Source organism: Macrobrachium nipponense, chromosome 25 (assembly GCF_015104395.2).
Source record: "Macrobrachium nipponense isolate FS-2020 chromosome 25, ASM1510439v2, whole genome shotgun sequence".
Taxonomy (NCBI): domain Eukaryota; kingdom Metazoa; phylum Arthropoda; class Malacostraca; order Decapoda; family Palaemonidae; genus Macrobrachium; species Macrobrachium nipponense.
Genome location: NC_087214.1, coordinates 66,858,280 through 66,875,779, shown reverse-complemented (window position 1 = coordinate 66,875,779; position 17,500 = coordinate 66,858,280). Strand labels below are relative to the sequence as shown.

Sequence of the window (17,500 nt, the reverse complement as noted above, 5' to 3'; positions counted from 1 at the left end):
TTTTGTTAAAGAAAGTAGTTCATTCTATCGCAAAGCCACTTGCAATTATTATTAAGACCAAAGTGTAGATACAGGCAAGATTTATGATGAGCACAAATTAGCATATATCACCCTACTTTCCAAAAGTGGATCAAGGCTTGAGCGGAAGTAATTATAGGCCTGTGAGTCTAACGGGATCACATATTATGAAAGTGTATGAAAGGTAATGAAGGAAAAATATTATGAAACATTTAATAAAAAATAATTTGTTTAATATAGGACAACACGGTTTTGTTTCAGTACCCGGAAAAAGTACACAAACCCAATGTTAGGTCCACCGTGAGACATATTCAAAAATATGAAAAGCGGAAATGAAACGATGATGGTTTATCTAGACTTTGCAAAAGCTTTTGACAAAGTAGACCATCAATATTATTAGCAAAGAAAATTAGAAAAACACAATATCGTAGATAAAGTAGGAAGATGGTTAAAGAATTTTTAGCACAACGAAAAACAGATAGTTATTGCAAACGATGAGAAATCGGATGAAACCAAGGTAATATCCGGTGTGACACAAGGTACGGTGTTAGCTGGCAATACTGTTTGTTATTATGATTGAAGACAGACAGTAATGTTAAGGATTCGGTAAGTGAGTAGTTTCGCTGATGACACAAGGAATAAGTAGAGAAATACTTGTGATGAAGATAGGAACGCTCTACACAAGACCTTAACAAAGTATATGATTGGGCAGAGAAAAATAGGATGGTATTTAACTCTGATAAATTTGAATCAATAAATTATGGAGACAGAGAAGGAAAGCATATGCATATAGGGGGACCTAATAATGAGACAATCACAAAGAAAGGAAAGCAGTTAAAGACCTTGGTGTGATGATGAATAGGAACATGTTATGCAATGATCAAATAGCAATTCTTTTGGCTTTTGGCAAAATGTAAGCAAAAATGGGAATGTTGTTACGGCACTTCAAAACAAGAAAAGCTGAAGCACATGATTATGCTTTATAAAAACATATGTTCGTAGTCCACTTGAATATTGCAATATGATATGGCCCTACCCACACTATCAAAAGGATATTTGCACGAATAGAGAGTGTACAAAGGTCCTTTACAGCTAGAATAGAAGAAGTTAAGGACCTGACTAATGGGAAAGACTACAATCATTAAAATTATATAGTCTAGAAAGGAGAAGAGAACGCTACATGATAATTCAGGCATGGAAACCGATAGAAGGAATAACAGAAAATATCATGAACTAAAAAATATCAGAAAGAGCAAGCAGAGGTAGATTAATAGTGCCCAAAACAATACCAGGAAAAATAAGGAAAGCACACAGGACATTAATCCACTACGCACCAGCATCGATAATGCAGCGTCTATTCAATGCGTTGCCAGCTCATCTGAGGAATATATCAGGAGTGAGCGTAGATGTGTTTAAGAATAAGCTCGACAAATATCTAAACTGCATCCCAGACCATCCAAGATTGGAAGATGCAAAAATATACCGGAAGATGTACTAGCAACTCTCTGGTAGGACATTAGAGGTGCCTCACACTGAGGGACCTGGGGCAACCCGAACGAACTGTAAGGTAAGGTCTGTAAGGTTCCCTCTCCCCCTTTATTTCCAAGACTCTTTATGACCCCAACTTCTCTTTTTGAGAGGATTTTTTTTTTTGTACACGCGCGAGCACGTACGCACGCACGCACTCTCACTTTGAGAGAAGGAGGACTGTTGTCAATTGTTGAAGAATGTACATGTCAGGCTTTTCTGCGTTTGTGTGAGAGAGAGAGAAAGTATTTTTTCTCTCTTTCTCATTGCCTCCGTTTTGGAAGACCTCCTCTCTCTCTCTCTCTCTCTCTCTCCAAGCCTTCATTTAAGCCCCACTCGTATCTGATTTTCCTTTTCCTCTTTTTTTTCTACCGCCCTTCACCCCCCACCTCTTCTGGCGTCGAGTGCTGTTGCCCCCCCCCCCTTCCCCCCCCCCCTTTCTCTCTCTCTCTCTCTCTCTCTCTCTCTCTCTCTCTCTCCTGTAGCAGATTCCCTTAGCGATAAATTGGCGTCATAATGTAGGTCCCTTTGCGTCAGCGATAACTCGAGGTCCTTATCCTTAGGTCAGCGTCTCCTTAACCCCCTTCCTATCCCCTTCCCCAATACAAGCACCCCCTCCCCTCCCTCCTCCATGCCCTCCCCCCCCAAGGACCTCCCAGACACCGGAAGACCTTTTTTGGGGGGAGGGAAGTAAAGGTCCAAATGGGATTTGGTTTAACCCCTGGATTGGAAACTGGATTTTAGAGACTGGAATGGGAATTCAGATTGGAATGGGAATTCGGAGATTGGAATGGGAATTCGGAGGTTGGAATGGGAATTCGGAGGTCGGAATGGGAATTCGGAGGTTGGAATGGGAATTCAGAGGTTGGAACGGGAATTCGGAAGTTGGAATGGAAATTCTGGTATTGGAATGGGAATTTGGAGACTGGATTGGGAATTCTGGAATTTGGATATTGTACTGGGAATATTGGGAACTGGAATGGGAGTTTGGAGACTGAAAATGGGAATTTGGGGACCAGAATGTGAATTCGGAAATTGGAACTGGAATGTAATTGAATTCAGAGACTGGAATGGTAATTTGGGGACTGGAATGGGAATTCGGAGATTGATATGGGAATTGTGTTCAGGTTGTGGATAAGAATGGGAATTGGGAAGGGAATCAACCAAAGATGGTGGAGGTACGAATTGGAAAGAGGGTCATCATTTGGGAAAGAATGAAAAAAACAAGAAAGTTAGGAATTGTGAATTGGAATTGTTATCATCTTATAGGTAAGGGACTTGGAATGGGGAGATATTTAATCACAAAGGTTAAATAGGGGGAAGTGGAATTGGGATCACTGGAAGGAGGGTTTGGGAATGGGAACCAACGAGGATGATGGGAATCTGACTGGAATTGTAATTTTATTTACCTGAATAGTAATGAAAAAATAAAGCTTGCATCAACTTCTCTTCAGTTGGTTGCAAGTTATTATGATTTATAAGTGCTACATTCAGCCTTCATATTTGATATGACAGAGTAAAACATTGTCATTTAATTGTCCCTACTTTTTATAAGTCACTTTAGAAAAAAGAAAAAGTTACTCTTATTTGAATAAAGGGAAACCTGTTAAAATCTCTCCGAGTTTTTCTCGCTAATGGTTTTCAAACACCCAAACCATATTATTAAAAAAAAACTAACTAACGAGGAATCAAGACTTAAATAATATGAGAACAGGCTTAGTTTTCTAAAATTATTTTTTTCAAATTGATTAAAAACTTCGGCTCCTTAATGAACGTGATTGCTAACTTATTAGATTTTATTTAGCCAGTTATTTATTTTTTTATTTTTTAGCGTGTGGTATGTTTCTGAACATTCGAACTATAAAGGGTTGTAACAAATGCAGTTGTTTGTTTGTTTGTTGTGATTTGGATTCAATAATAACAAAAACACACGGTTTTGCTTTATATGTGATCTTGGCAGACGTAAGAATTATCCACGTTTTGAACAATATATATTTATTTTATTATTATACTCTATGTGGATACAATCTTCCTTAACTTAGTGCCAAGAGAGAGAGAGAGAGAGAGAGAGAGAGAGAGAGAGAGAGAGAGAGAGAGATAATGTTCGGAGGTAAACTTTAGAGAGAGAGCGAGAGAACATGTACGATTTCTGATAGTCACTACTTGTAGAAGAGGAAGAGAGAAAGAGTGAGAGAAAGAGAGACAAAGAGAACATCAACCAATACTCGGGAGCAATAAGAGAGAGAGAACTGGGAAGTAGGTGAAATCACAAGAGAAGCTCCTCTTATGGCCTTGTCGAGAGAGAGAGAGAAGTAAATATATTGGAAAACATTCATTTTTTACGGCTGTACAGGGCCCTTAGAAGAAGTACAGCAGTCGTTTACTAAACCCAAGGTATTGGTAAAGGACAGGACGAGAGGATATGTTGGATGGATAATGGAGGCATGGAAAGGAGGAGGGAAATAAGACATAAATTTTAAAGATACTTCTATAGGAAGCTGTAGGATATAGGCAGGAGGTACTGGCAGCATTAGGCCAAGAGACGGGAGAGAAATGAGGAAGTGGACGGAGTCGGGGAAGGAAGAAGGAATATGAGATACCCTGTTATCAGTAGGGAGGAAGTAGCCAGCAGGAGGCGGAAGGAGGAAGATAGGTGGATGGGTGTAAGTTGTACCAAAGGAAGGAAGAAAGAAGATTGTAAGAGAAAGATGGGATGGAGGGAGGGAGGGAGGGAAGGGGGTTGAGGACCACCGAGGGAGGGAAAGGAGGGTAGGATAAGGGGGTTTAAGGACCACCACCACCGCTTCTGCTTTTGCTTCCAGCGTCATAACCTCTTGCCATAACGAGGCACTTGAATTAACGACCCTCTAGAGAGAGAGAGAGAGAGAGAGAGAGAGAGATGGGTCCTCCTCCACCCCAACTCTCTCTCTCTCTCTCTCTGGGGCTCCTTTTAGAGTCCTTCAGTCCTTCTGCTTCTCCGAGACCTGACAACCTCCTCCTCCTCCTTCTCCTCCTCCTCCACTATTTTGCTCCGACTCAATACTTATTATACTGAAGGAGGAGGAGGGAAGGGTATGTGTGTGTTGGGGGGGGGGGGGGAGAGAGAGAGTACAGCCTCGTCAGCGCTAAGGAGCTGACGAAGAAGTCCCAAGGAGAGTGGTAAAAATAATGTAGTGTTTGAGTCCTGGAACTCTCTCTCTCTCTCTCTCTCTCTCTCTCTCTCTCTCACTTTGCCATACCCAAGTCCTTGGGAATTTTCCACATTCTTAAACTCTGCTTCCAGCGTTTAGAGGCCCTACCACCCCCCCCCCACCCCCCCCCCCCCCTTTCTCTCCCTCTCTCTCTCTCTCATCCCTCCCTCTCTCTCCTCTCTCTCTCTCTCTCTCTCTCTCTCTCTGTCTTTAAATTTATTCTCTCTCTATCTTTCCGCTTCAACATTTCTCTCACTTTATCTGCAGCTCCAAGCGTTTTGAGCCTCTCTCTCTCTCTCTCTCTCTCTCTCTCTCTTTTATCCTCAAAGGCAGGGAGGGAGAGCAGAGCAGGCCAGCCATAAAAGAGAAGACTTCGGTTGCTTTGATATCTTAGTGAGTTCCAATACTGCCTCGGAAAGCCGTTCGTCTCGCCCCCTTTTGTTCCGCGGTCTTTTAACTTCGCGAATTCTTGGTCTTTCGCGAATTTATGGAACGGCGAAAAATGGAGATTTTTGTGCGTGGGAAGAAAGTCTTATATTTTTTTTTTTTTTTTTTTCGTTTCAGGGGTTTCGGTTACATTTTTTTTTTTTTTTTCATAAGCGTTTTGGTCGGACGCTGTCAGACTCAATGCATCTTTTCCCTTTGTCGTTGGAGAAAGAAGTGTTCATGTTGGGTAGTGTCTTTGTGGTTGGTTTATTTGAAGCGATTTAGCTGTGTGTGTGTGTGTGTGTGTGTGAGAGAGAGAGAGAGAGAGAGAGAGAGAGAGAGAGAGAGAGAGATCATTTACTAAAAGGCACAGCTCTTCCAAATGTTGAAAATTTTGGTTTTTATGAAGATGATGAATGGAAATATAGAATAATGAAGTTAATACCATATATATATATATATATATATATATATATATATATATAATATATCTATGTATATATATATATAATAACTTTAGTTTTTTTAACTTGATTTTCCTCTTCTTTTCATGCTTGGCCGGTGATCCTCCACGTAGCAGAAAGACATGTGAGTAGCAATTCCTCCTTTGTTGTCGTGTCGTCTTCTTCTTCTTCTTCTTATTCTTCTCCTCCTCCACTTATTATTATTATTATTGTTGTTGTTGTTGTTGTTGTTGTTGTACTTTCCTCTTCTTCTTCGTAGCAGAAAGACATGTAAGTAGAAATGTTTCTTTGATTTCGTTCCTTTCTTCCTTTTTATTATTATTATTTTTTTTATATTCTCCCCTTCTTCTTCTTCTTCTTCTTCTTCCTAAATGATTGACTGGTCTCTGCAAACTGGCGTCGCTTTATGTGTGTTTCTTGTGTAGTCTGAACAAATGACTTTTACTGGAAGGAAGTGCTGTCAATAAGTATATATATACTTTTTTTTTTAAGTAGTTTCTTGTCGTATTACTTTAATAATGTTTATTTATAAGTTACTGTACGGAAAGGAAGTGTCTTTGTTTGCTTAAGTAGTTTCCTATCAAATCACTTAGTGATTAGTTTTATAAGTAGTTTCCCATTAGATCACTTATTAGTAACACGTTTTATAAGTAGTTTCCTAGCAGATCATTTATTAGTGACTAGTTTTATAAGTAGTTTCCTATCAGATCACTTATTAGTGACTAGTTTTATAAGTAGTTTCCCATCAGATCACTTATTAGTAACACTAGTTTTATAAGTAGTTTCCCATCAGATTACTTATTAGTGACGAGTTTTATAAGTAGTTTCCTATCAGATCACTTATTAGTGACAAGTTTTATAAGTAGTTTCCTATCAGATCACTTATTAGTCACTATACTCTTTTTCCATCTGTCCACCAACGTGTGGTGTTTGCGTATGGTAACACTGCGTCCCGGGCTTTAGATAGTTACATTCAGCTTACATTCAACATTAATAATAACCTTATTTCGAATATTAAAGGTGTAATTCGCATACTGTAAATTATTAAAACACTTTTCAGTTGCAAATGTATACCCTGATATCCTTTTATTTACCTAAAACTTACACATAGCGTAACTATTTAAAGCCCGGGACGCAGTGTTACCACACGAAAACACCACAGGCGGATGGACAGATGGAAAAAAACAGAGTATAGTTACACCGACGTTTATCTAAACCTTCCTCTCTTATTCATTAAAATGACTTAAGCAAAATGTTTGTCCGTTTATTTAAATTGAGTTCTCGCTCTCATATTATTTATTCGTCACCTATATTTAAACTGTCATTCCTATACGTTCACCTATACACTTCCTTTCTGTAAGAGGCGTGTGTTGTTAGTTATTTATAAGGTTAAAGATTGCTAACTATGCATTGCGCCTGCAGGTAAGAAATATTTCTTTGGTGGTATTATTATTATTATTATTATTATTATTATTATTATTATTATTATTATTATAAACTGTCTCTTTTAACATAAATAGAAACTTTCGTAGAAATGACGCAAGAATTAAATTCCGTATGAGAGAGAGAGAGAGAGAGAGAGAGAGAGAGAGAGAGAGAGAGAGAGAGAGAGAGAGAATGAATTGATTCCTCAGTCCATTAGACGTTTTACAGGGCTAAGTTTACAAGTTCGTAATGGTATTGCAACTGCATCTACATACATATGGGAAGGAAAAAACCTCTCTCTCTCTCTCTCTCTCTCTCTCTCTCTCCATATGTAATAGATAATATATTTACCCTGCACTTTATCTATCTGACTCGAATAAAAACAAAAAAAATCCCAAATTTATATTCAACCGTTGACCAGCATCTTAAAACCCTTTATCTCCCATTTCTCTTTTCTCTTTCCATCCTCGCTTTTCCCCTCACCCTCCTTCTCCTCCACCTCCTCCTCCTCCTCCTCCTTTATCTTCCTCTCCCCCACCCCTTCCCCTTTATCCCCCTGCAGGTCGTGTCAAACTGGAGTCGCTGGAGACTTGCGTGAGCGACAAGAGACGGGACAAAATTGACAAATGAATCATGTTGTTCCCCCTGACTTTCTACACCAGGTTCTGGCTGGCGTGGGAGCCCCCCCCCCCCCCCCCCACCCCCCCCCCCCCCCCCCCCCCCACCACCAAATCCCTCTTCCCTCCCCTCCCCCTCCCCCCCGCCCATCCCTCCGTAGTGGGTGACTCCATTACTCCTTTCTCCAACCACCATGCCTTCTATCCCTGGTTAGAATTTTTTTGTGTTTCCCCCCTTCCCATCACCACCCCCCCCCCCCTCTCTTTTAACCTTCCCCTTCCCCTAGCTGGTAACCCTCTCCCCACCCCCGTACTCCTACTCCAGTAACCATGCCCTATACCCCTGGTCACATTGCTCTCCATTCCCCTGTGATAGCAGCTTGTAAAATTTTCCCCCTTGGGGGACTTTTATGTGTGTGAGACGTCACGTTAAAACTCTGTCTAGTGCATTTATCCGTTTCCTATCTTAGATGGATTTGTTCAGCACGTTGTTATGGCCTACCGGAAGAGGCCTCTGCGACCAACATATGTCGACTTACTACCATGTACGTAATTCAGTTCGTGTGTTTGTTTTGTTTCCCAGTATTTTGCTTAACTGCGCAATCGCGGATAGAGACTGTCATCTGATTCTGTGAAATTTTAATGTATTTTTTTTCTTTCTGATTTTCTTCTTTGGTTGTGTAGTATTTCTTCATAATTTTTGCAACTTCCGTAAGCAAGATACTCGGAAAAGCTACAGAGAGAGAGAGAGAGAGGAGAAAGAGGAGAAAGGACGAAGAGAGGAGGAGGAGGAGAGAGGGGGGGGGGGCTATGCATTTTATAAATTTTCCCTAATCTGCTTCTTCGTTTTCCTTCCATATTTGTGTAGCTATTTGTCCCTACTTCTTTCGTAAGCAAAATACTATATACTCGCGCAAAGCCAAAGCGAGAAGAGAGAGAGAGAGAGTTACGAGAAGTTACAAGGATTAGGATGTCTCAAAGACTTTTTTATAGTCCATCCGAGGAGATATCATGAGAGCCTTGCCTTGGACTGCGCAGTAAATTTTGTAAAATATGAAAATAATAAAGATAGCATCTGGGCAGAAGAGAGAGAGAGAGAGGAGTCCTTTTATGGGCAGAAGAGAGAGAGAGAGAGAGAGAGGGAGATAATCACTTCTTTTTCAAAACATGACACAAAAACAGTATCAATCAGACAGAAAGAGAGAGAGAAAGAGAACGAGACGAAGACGAGAGAGAGAGCAAATAATCAAGTTAAAAATGGACATAAGCAAATGTTGTTAGTGTAATCATGACCTTGAAATCGATGTTTCCCCCGATTTTGAAGAGAGAGAAGAGAGAATGGAGAAGAGGAGACGATGTGAGAGAGAGAGAGAGAGAGAGAGAGAGCGAGCTTATTTATTAAAAACATGAGATGAGAAGCACTATTAAAGAGAAAGAGAGAGATCATATTTTAAAAACAAAAAACGGCATCAGAGAGGGAACTGAGAAGAGAGGATAGAGAGAGGAGGACTCCTACCACCACCCTCTGGCAGAACTGACATACCCTTTTTCCCGGTCGGGCAAAAACCTCTGGTGTTGTTCACCGTCAGCAAATATTTCCTTTCCATTTTTTCCCCCCCAACCCTCCGAATGCTGACACAAATACATAAATCTTTTCGGAACGGGGAACCGGGGAGAGAGAGAGAGAGAGAGAGAGAGAGATAAAATTCTTTCCCTCCTTGTAACATTTTGACAAAGGTTGGGTTGAAAGGGGGGGGGGTGGGGGCGATTTTTTCTTGGGGGGGAACCTTGGTTGTCGTGGAACAACGGCAAGATGGATGAGGGTCTTATCTCTATTCTCTCTCTCTCTCTCTCTCTCTTTTTGTTCTCGGGAAGATAAAGTTTTTCTTATTTTTCGTGTCTTATAAAATTTACTACACAGTGCAAGGCTCTCTCTCTCTCTCTCTCACTCCTCCTCCTTGACTCAGATACCAGTTTGTGTTTTTATTAGTTTTCATGTTTTACAAAAAATTCAATACGCAGGTTCCAAATGATCGCGTCTTTTAGAAAAATTTACTACACAGTTGCCAAGGCCCTCTCGCTCTCTTCTCTCTACTCTCTCTCTCTCTCTCTCTCTCCTCTGCTCAGATACAGTTTTTCTTATTTTCATGTTTTACAAAATTCAATACGCAGTCCAATTCTCTCTCTCTCTCTCTCTCTCATTTGCTCAGGTGCTGTTTTCATGTTTTACATTTACTTCTCAGTACCAGGCTCTCTCTCTCTCTCTCTCTCTACTCTCCTCTCTCTCCTCTTCTTCTGTTTCAGGAAATAAAATTACAACTTTTGATTTCATGTTTTACAAAATGGTACCTTACACAGGGTGCCAAGGGCCAGGTCTCTCTCTTCTCTCTCTCTCTCTCTCTCTCTCTCTCTCTCTCTCTCTCTCCGTGATGGATTGGGCGAACTCATTTGATATATATACACATATTGGGACGCAATGAAACAGGAATTTTGGTGAAACTGACGGGAGGAAAATGATCTTGACTTTGGCCAAAATCTTGACTGACGGTGATTGGCCAATGGCGAATTGCCCCGTCCGGTTCGCAGCTAATGTTCTGAATGTGAAAGTGTGAGGAGTAGTTTTGATGGTTTGACGTATAGCCGACGCATAGTCATCTTCGGGAAATGGTGGGACGTAGTATATTTGATAGCATATTCATCTTCTCGTCTAATTGGATTCCCACGGTGAGGTTCGGATGTGTTTACTGTGTTTATATGTTCGACGTAATCGTCCGTCAATTTTGAAAATGAATATGATTGAGTTTGTAATCGTATCTATGATTTTGAAATTAGATGTAATTTTTTTTATCCATATCAGTGATTTGGAAAATTATATTTTTTTATCTATTCATATCAGTGATTTTGAAAATTAGTATAATTTTTTTATCTATCTATATCAAGGATTTTGAATATGAATAAGAATACACATTTCTTTATCTTCATCTCATTGACTTTGCATATAAATGATTTTTTTTTCTTATACATATTCATGACTTTGCAAGCGTTAATGCATAACACGCTAGGTTGCATATCGGTCACACTTTGGAAAACGAGCATATGAATTGGATTATATATAAAAATTCATACTTCATTGACTAATTGAAATATATAGAAAAGATTATTCATTACTATTGACTTATTTTTCAATTTTGAAAAATGAGATTGAAATGGTGTTTGATGGCCAATTTACACTGGCGTGAAAAATACTTCCATTTCCACTCCGTCCAAAAAAATATTAATGAAAAACCAAATGAGTATGTTAACATTGAAAACATGAATTGCAAAAACCCCGCGAGAGGAGGAGAGAGAAGAGATGAGAGAGAGAGAGAGAGATGGGGAGAGGAGCATAGCTAAAGAGAAATAACAAACCCTCCAAGCGAAAAGGGATTAAAATAAAAATATAAAAATGGAAATAAAATTGAAGCAGTGGCAATGTTTTAACTGGACACACATCTCTCTCTCTCTCTCTCCTCTCTCTCTCTCTCTCTCTCTCTCTCTCCTCTCTTTTAAAATATCTGCACAAACATACGTTAGTTTTGGGAGCGCCGAAGAGAGGGAAAAAAAATTTATATATAAAAAAATGTAGTGTATTGGATTTTTACTTTTTCGGGAAATGACTCTGTCACCATTTAAAAAGATTAAAAGAGCCTTTTTTTTTGGAGCATGCGTTTTTATTTCCATTTCCACCGGTGTTGGTGTATAGATGTTATATATAATATATATATATACACATATGCATACATACATACATACATGCATACAGATATATGAATTGTTATCACTTACACAGTGACATTTTGTTCTCTACACAAACACTAATAATAAACTGCAAACGTCGTTTAATATCCAGTTCGCTCTACCACGGGAATTGCCTCAAACTCTCTCTCTCTCTCTCTCTCTCCTCCTCTCTCTCTCTTCTCTCTCTCCTCTGCTCTCTCTTCTCTCTCTCTCTCTCTCTTGTGTGTGTTGATGTGCTGGAAAAAAAAAGTGTAGGCGAATTTTCCATCACTGAAATTCAAATAAGTGTTCCTAGAAAAACTGCCACGCGTTATATATATCACCTGCATTTTCATGTAAATGTTGAACCTTCTTTTTGAAGCATGTGATATGTTTTACCTCTTCTCTCTCTCTCTCTCTCTCTCTAAACGTCAGTATCCACCTTCCAAAAATGATTCAAAGCAGTCACCTTTTCTCTCCATTAGTATGTGTTACCTTTTTTTAGGATTATAGCATAGGTTACCTAGGTCTCTCTCCTCTTCTTTCCTCTCTATCTCTCTCTTCTCTCTCTCCCTCTCTTCTAAAAAAAAAAAAAAAAAAAAATTGAAAAAAAAAATTCAAACCCCAAATTTTTGTCTCCGCAGAAATGTTACCTTATTTAGATTTTAGCAGTGTAAACAAAACTATCTCGCTTCGCTCCTCTCTACTCTCTCTCTCTCCCTTCTCAAAGATACCAGTACAGTTCAAAGTTGTTTCCAAGCGGCGAGGATTGTCTCGGACCGGATGGACAAGTGGATCACAAACAAATGCAAAGTGGATGGTGGTCTGTCCTGGGCGCTCCAACAGGTAGATGTAGTCAGATGAATAAACAGAGATAGATAGGTGGATAGATAAAGGTAGACAAGAAACAACAAGGGAGGGAAAGAAGTAGAGCTCTCTCTCTCTCTCTCTCTCTCTCTCTCTCTCTCTATTCTCTCTCTCTCTCAGGCGTTGGTGGAAAAATTGAGATACAGTATATAAGAATACAAAATTAAATAATAATATGAAAATTAAAAGAGTGGGGAGCGTAACTATTTAAAAAAAAGTAAACTCGTATGGATTATATTAGAGTTCTCTCTCCTCTCTCTCTCTCTTCTCTCTCTCCTCTCCTCTCTTCTCTCTCTCTCTCTCTCCTCTACTCTCCCAAAAAAATAGAAAAAAACTAATTTTAACCAGAGCCACCCCCATAGACAACCTCCTTTCCTGTGAACGCTCGGTTACCCTCCGTGATTGTCAAAGACAATTCATTCTTTCCAGGACGATGGGCAATTCTAGGCTCTCTCTCTCTCTCTCTCTCTCTCTATTGTCCTGGAAGCTTTTTCCAGAACCTTTCCAACGACTCTCTTTCTTTATGTTTCTCTGTTATTTCTATCTCTGATCTTAATCTCGGGTCCTGGGAAGCGGTTTTCTTCCAGGACCGATCTTTCCAGCGATTCTCTGTTCATTGTACCATGGAAGCGTTTTACCAGGAGGTATCTTTCCAACCACTCCTCTACTCTCTCTCTCCTTCTCTGCTCTCCTCTATCTCTTCTCTCTCTCTCTCTCTCTCTCTTGTCCTGGAAGCGTTTTCCAGGACCTTTCCAGCGACCGCATCGCCTTCCGCCGTTCCAGTCCGGTGGGTGTGACACTGTCTCTTTCGTGTGCATTCTGGAAAGGTCTTTTCGTCAGTTCGTCGCCTCATCATTTCTAGCTTCCATTGATGGGGTGAAGTTCTTTCCGTTTCCGTTTCCTTTCCCTTTTTTCTTCAGGCGGTTGTCCAGTTTTTTGCTTCTTTTTTTATTAGGTATTATTGTTTGTTCTTTTACTGGTTGTATCTTACTTTTGTTTTACGTTTGGATTCATAAGGTTCGTTTTTGTCCTTTAGTTCGTGTTCGAACAGACTTGTCTGGTATATATTAATATTTATAATATATATATATATATATATATAATAATTATATATAGATAATATTTATATCATAGAGAGAGAGAGAGAGAGAGAGAGAGAGAGAGAGAGAGAGAGACACCCCTCACATTAATATTATCCCCACTGTCACAGGACGATTTTACAAAAGTATTTTTCAACAGCCGTAATATTTTAAGAGCTGCATTCATGCCAGGTTATAAAAAAAAAAATGGGGAAAAAAATATACGCAACAAAAAAAAATGCAATCAAGTATTTTGTGCAACATTTATTCCCCCTGGCGATTTTGTTTTTGCAATTGCAATGGAGTTGTTGTGGGGGGCGGGGGGGGGGGGGGGGGGAAGAGCAAGAGTGCAATTGTTGGCATTTATTTACCCAAACAAAAATGACCTGTGAATGCGACCGGCAAACATATTTTAACCTATTTCCCCCCCTCAACCCTCAACCCTCCCCTCCCCTTTTCTCCTCCCTTTGCCCTTGCTCCCCCCCCCCCCCCTTGTCCTCCCCTCCCCAAACACCACACCCACAATCTCTCATTTGAACGGGCGCTCTTATTTGTCATTTTGCAAGTAAACATGACCCAATACAAAATGGGTTTTAGCATTAAAACGGACGGTATTGTATTCCAGGCCTCTCTCTCTCTCTCTCTCTCTCTCTCTCTCTCTCTCTCTCTCTCTCTCTCTCTCTCCTCCCTTTCCCAAAATTTTGCTTTTCAGGACAATATACAGCTTGATGGCAAAGTCATCTCTGGCAGACCACAAAACATTTCTTCTCTCTCTCTCTCTCTCTCTCAGAGCGTTGTGGAAATTGGAATACAGAGTATAAAATACAGTATTTATGTAATATTAAAATAATATTTTAAAAAAGGTGCACTGGTATGGATCTAGTATAGTCTCTCTCTCTCTCTCTCTCTCTCTCTCTCTCTCTCTCAGACATACATAATTACGGAACTGCGCATATATTAACAATATGTGATATTTAAAACAGTTATACGGGAATAGATCTGGTATTGATTCTCTCTCTCTCTCTCTCTCTCTCTCTCTCTCTCTCTCTCTCTCTCTCTCTCAGCAGCTGTGAGGAGGAGGTATTGCCAATCCCCTCTCGCCAATCTTTCGCTCCCCGTCGGGGGTTGGGATGGGATGGGCGGGGGGGGGGGGGGCGGGGGGGGGGGGGGGGGGGGGGATTGTTAGAGATTGATAGTCCTGGGAGGTTCACAATTAATGGAATTAGTAGGGAGGTAGGAGAGGACCTCGGAGTTTGGAGCTATCTGGAGATTGTGGGGATGGTTGGTTTGAGTTTGGGGGAAGCTGAGACTGTCTGTCTGTCTGTCTGTCTGTTTGTCAGTTGCGGTTTCGATATGGTTAATAGTAGGGAGGTGGCAAGAGAGAGAGAGAGAGAAGAGAGAGAGAGAGAGAGAGAGAGAGAGAGATTTTTAAGCTACTGATTGATGGTTTAACTAGCTCCTTCACATTCTTCGTCTTTATTTGCCAATGTCTCTCATTAACGTTTTCATATTTTTACCATTTCTTCCAAAAAGGTTCTCTCTCTCTCTCTCTCTCCAAACTTCTGCTCTTTTTCACAGGTCAATAGACACCATGATGCGAAAATCCTTTGGGACTACCCGCAACAGATTCTCTCTCTCTCTCTCTCTCTCTCTCTCTCAAACCTTCCTTACCTCCTTCCCTCCTCACCACGGTGCTTCAGAAGCATGAGAAGAGAGAGAGAGAGAGAGAGAGAGAGAGAGCGAGAGAGAGAGAGAGAGAGAGTGAGTTTACTTCCCTTCCACCACCACAACCACGGTTCCTCTGAAACATTGAGAGAGAGAGAGAGAGAGAGAGAGAGAGAGAGAGAGAGAGAGAGAGAGAGAGAACCTGCCCTTCCCCCCACCCCCAACACAAGATGGGGCCAGAGATTGGATGGGCCAAAATATAGCCGGGGCGTAAGAGAATTGCCCTTTTGGAAGTTGCCAAAGAGCCAATATGTGTGTGTGTGTGTGTGTGTGTGTGTGTGTGAGTGCTTGTCGAAATAAAAAGCTGCGCTGTAAAGATGATATCGGGGATTTGTGCGTGTATGTTGGTGTGCGTGTACGTGTTGATTGCGTGAAAGTTATACAATTTCTGGGCCTTGAATTTTAATTTATGTCACTTATATATATATATATATATATATATTATATATATATATATATATATATATATATATATATATATATATATTAGTTATTGAACTTTGTGATAAATAATGTATATATTTATTTTTTATTTAGCGGAGCAGTATCTGTGTGTGTGTGTGCTTATTTGACAGAGGCTGTGGCTTTAGGAGAGAGAGAGAGAGAGAGAGAGAGGATTTTGCGTTCTGGTCAATACAGTCCAAAAATTACGTTAGCAGCTGATCCAATTACGTAGCCGTTTGTGAAGGAGAGAGAGAGAGAGAGAGAGAGAGAGAGACGAGAGAGAGAGAGAGAGAGAGTCACAATCTAGAATGACTTTTTGTTATTAAGTGTCTATGTTTTTTCTATGGAAAATAGGGATGAATCATTACCCGTAACAGTTCGAAAAGAACGGCTCACTCTCTCTATCTCTCTCTCTCTCTCCTTATGGGAGTGGAGTAATAGGGAGTAAGGTAGTAGGTGGCAGTAGTAGTAAAGTAGTAGGGGACATATATAGGGAGAAGTAGGGGAAAGGCCCCTGCCCCCCCCCCCCACCCCCCCCCCCCCCCCCCCCCCCCAAAGCAGGTGGTCTCTACTCCATCTTGGTCGAGGGAAGGAGATTCGCATTACGTCAAGCGCATCCACTCAGGGGTGGCACAGTGGGTGGGGGGATAGAGGGGAGTGGGCCATGCAAGATCCGTAGGGGGGAGAGGTCAGGTGTGTGGGGGGGGGGGGAAGGATCTGAGACTAAAAGGATTGGATCCTCTTTAAAAAAAAAAGGGAGATAAAAAAAAAAGGCTCTTTGTGTGTGATGGGGGATTGGCTCGTCATCTGTATAGTTGTTGTTTCTTTGTGTTGTTTTATTACTTTTATTATTTTTAATTTCTAGTGTTTTTTTAGTTGTTCTCTTTTCCTATTTTGTATTGTGTTATTTTTTATATTTTTAATTGCGCGCCCATGCGTATATGCTTTGCGTATATTATAATATATATATATATATATATATATATATATATATAATATATATATATATGAAAGTGATTTGCATTAAAGGGAGAGATAGAGAGAGAGAGAGAGAGAGAGAGAGAGAGAGGGGAGGGAGGCGGGACCTCTTACATTTGATCTCGGCCGAAAGTGGTTCTCATCCCTCGATAATCCCTCTCGAAATCCCTCCGTGAAATCCCCCCCCCCCGGGTGGTGGGGCGATTAATGTCTCGCTAATCCTCCAAATCAGCTTCGCAGTCATTACCAATTCAAAACAAGTTAGAGAGCATTGGTCTCACTTTCACGTGGATTCACGAGAGAGAGAGAGAGAGAGAGAGAGAGAGAGAGAGAGAGAGAGAGAAAACAATTGACGCATGACAATTCCTTTATAAAACTCAATTCCGTTCCTCTTCATTTCATCCCATCCTCGCCCTGCATGGACGAGATGAAGACTCGATAAGGCGTTGCCCTTTCCGTCGGCCTCTTTTTATTCATATCTAGACTCAAGTCAGTCACAAGCCCGGATAAAAAAAAAAAAAAAATGGGGTCCATTGGACAGTTGGCATGTCGATGTTGCCAAGTACAGAGTCACTGAAACTGTAAAAGACTAAAGCTCACAACATACCCAAAAAAAAACTAAAACCCACAACATACCCAAGCAGTGAGGGGCATGCGGCAAGTGGCAGTGGGTGGCAGTGAGACCTGTAACCACAGTACAGAATAAACTAGCAAAAATTAAAAGTCGCGGGAGATATGATCTAGATTAACCACTCAAGTGACAATCACGACGACGCCGTCACTCCTCCAAACCAGCGCCTCAGTGGCGTGGTCGGCGTCGTCTTGGCCTGCCACTTCGGTGGCCGCTGCGAGTTCGATTCGCGGGCATGCCACTGAGGTGTGAGAGATGTGTGTATTTCGGGTGATAGAAGTTCACTCACGACGTGGTTCGGAAGTCACGTGAAGCCTTTGGTCCCGTTGCTGAATATAACCTTTTGGTTCCA

At 40.8% G+C, this 17,500-nt stretch overlaps 1 protein-coding gene across 1 annotated transcript in view; it reads left to right on the top strand.

The window, feature by feature from the left end:
- The first annotated feature begins 8,061 nt into the window (after positions 1-8,061).
- The window catches only part of LOC135199491 (protein groucho-like), a 47,016-nt gene continuing 37,577 nt past the window's right edge, over positions 8,062-17,500 (top strand). The window contains exon 1 of the mRNA XM_064227581.1: positions 8,062-8,213. Coding sequence (XP_064083651.1) covers positions 8,139-8,213 — 75 coding nt within the window. The 5' untranslated portion in view covers positions 8,062-8,138. The remainder of the gene's footprint in view (positions 8,214-17,500) is intronic.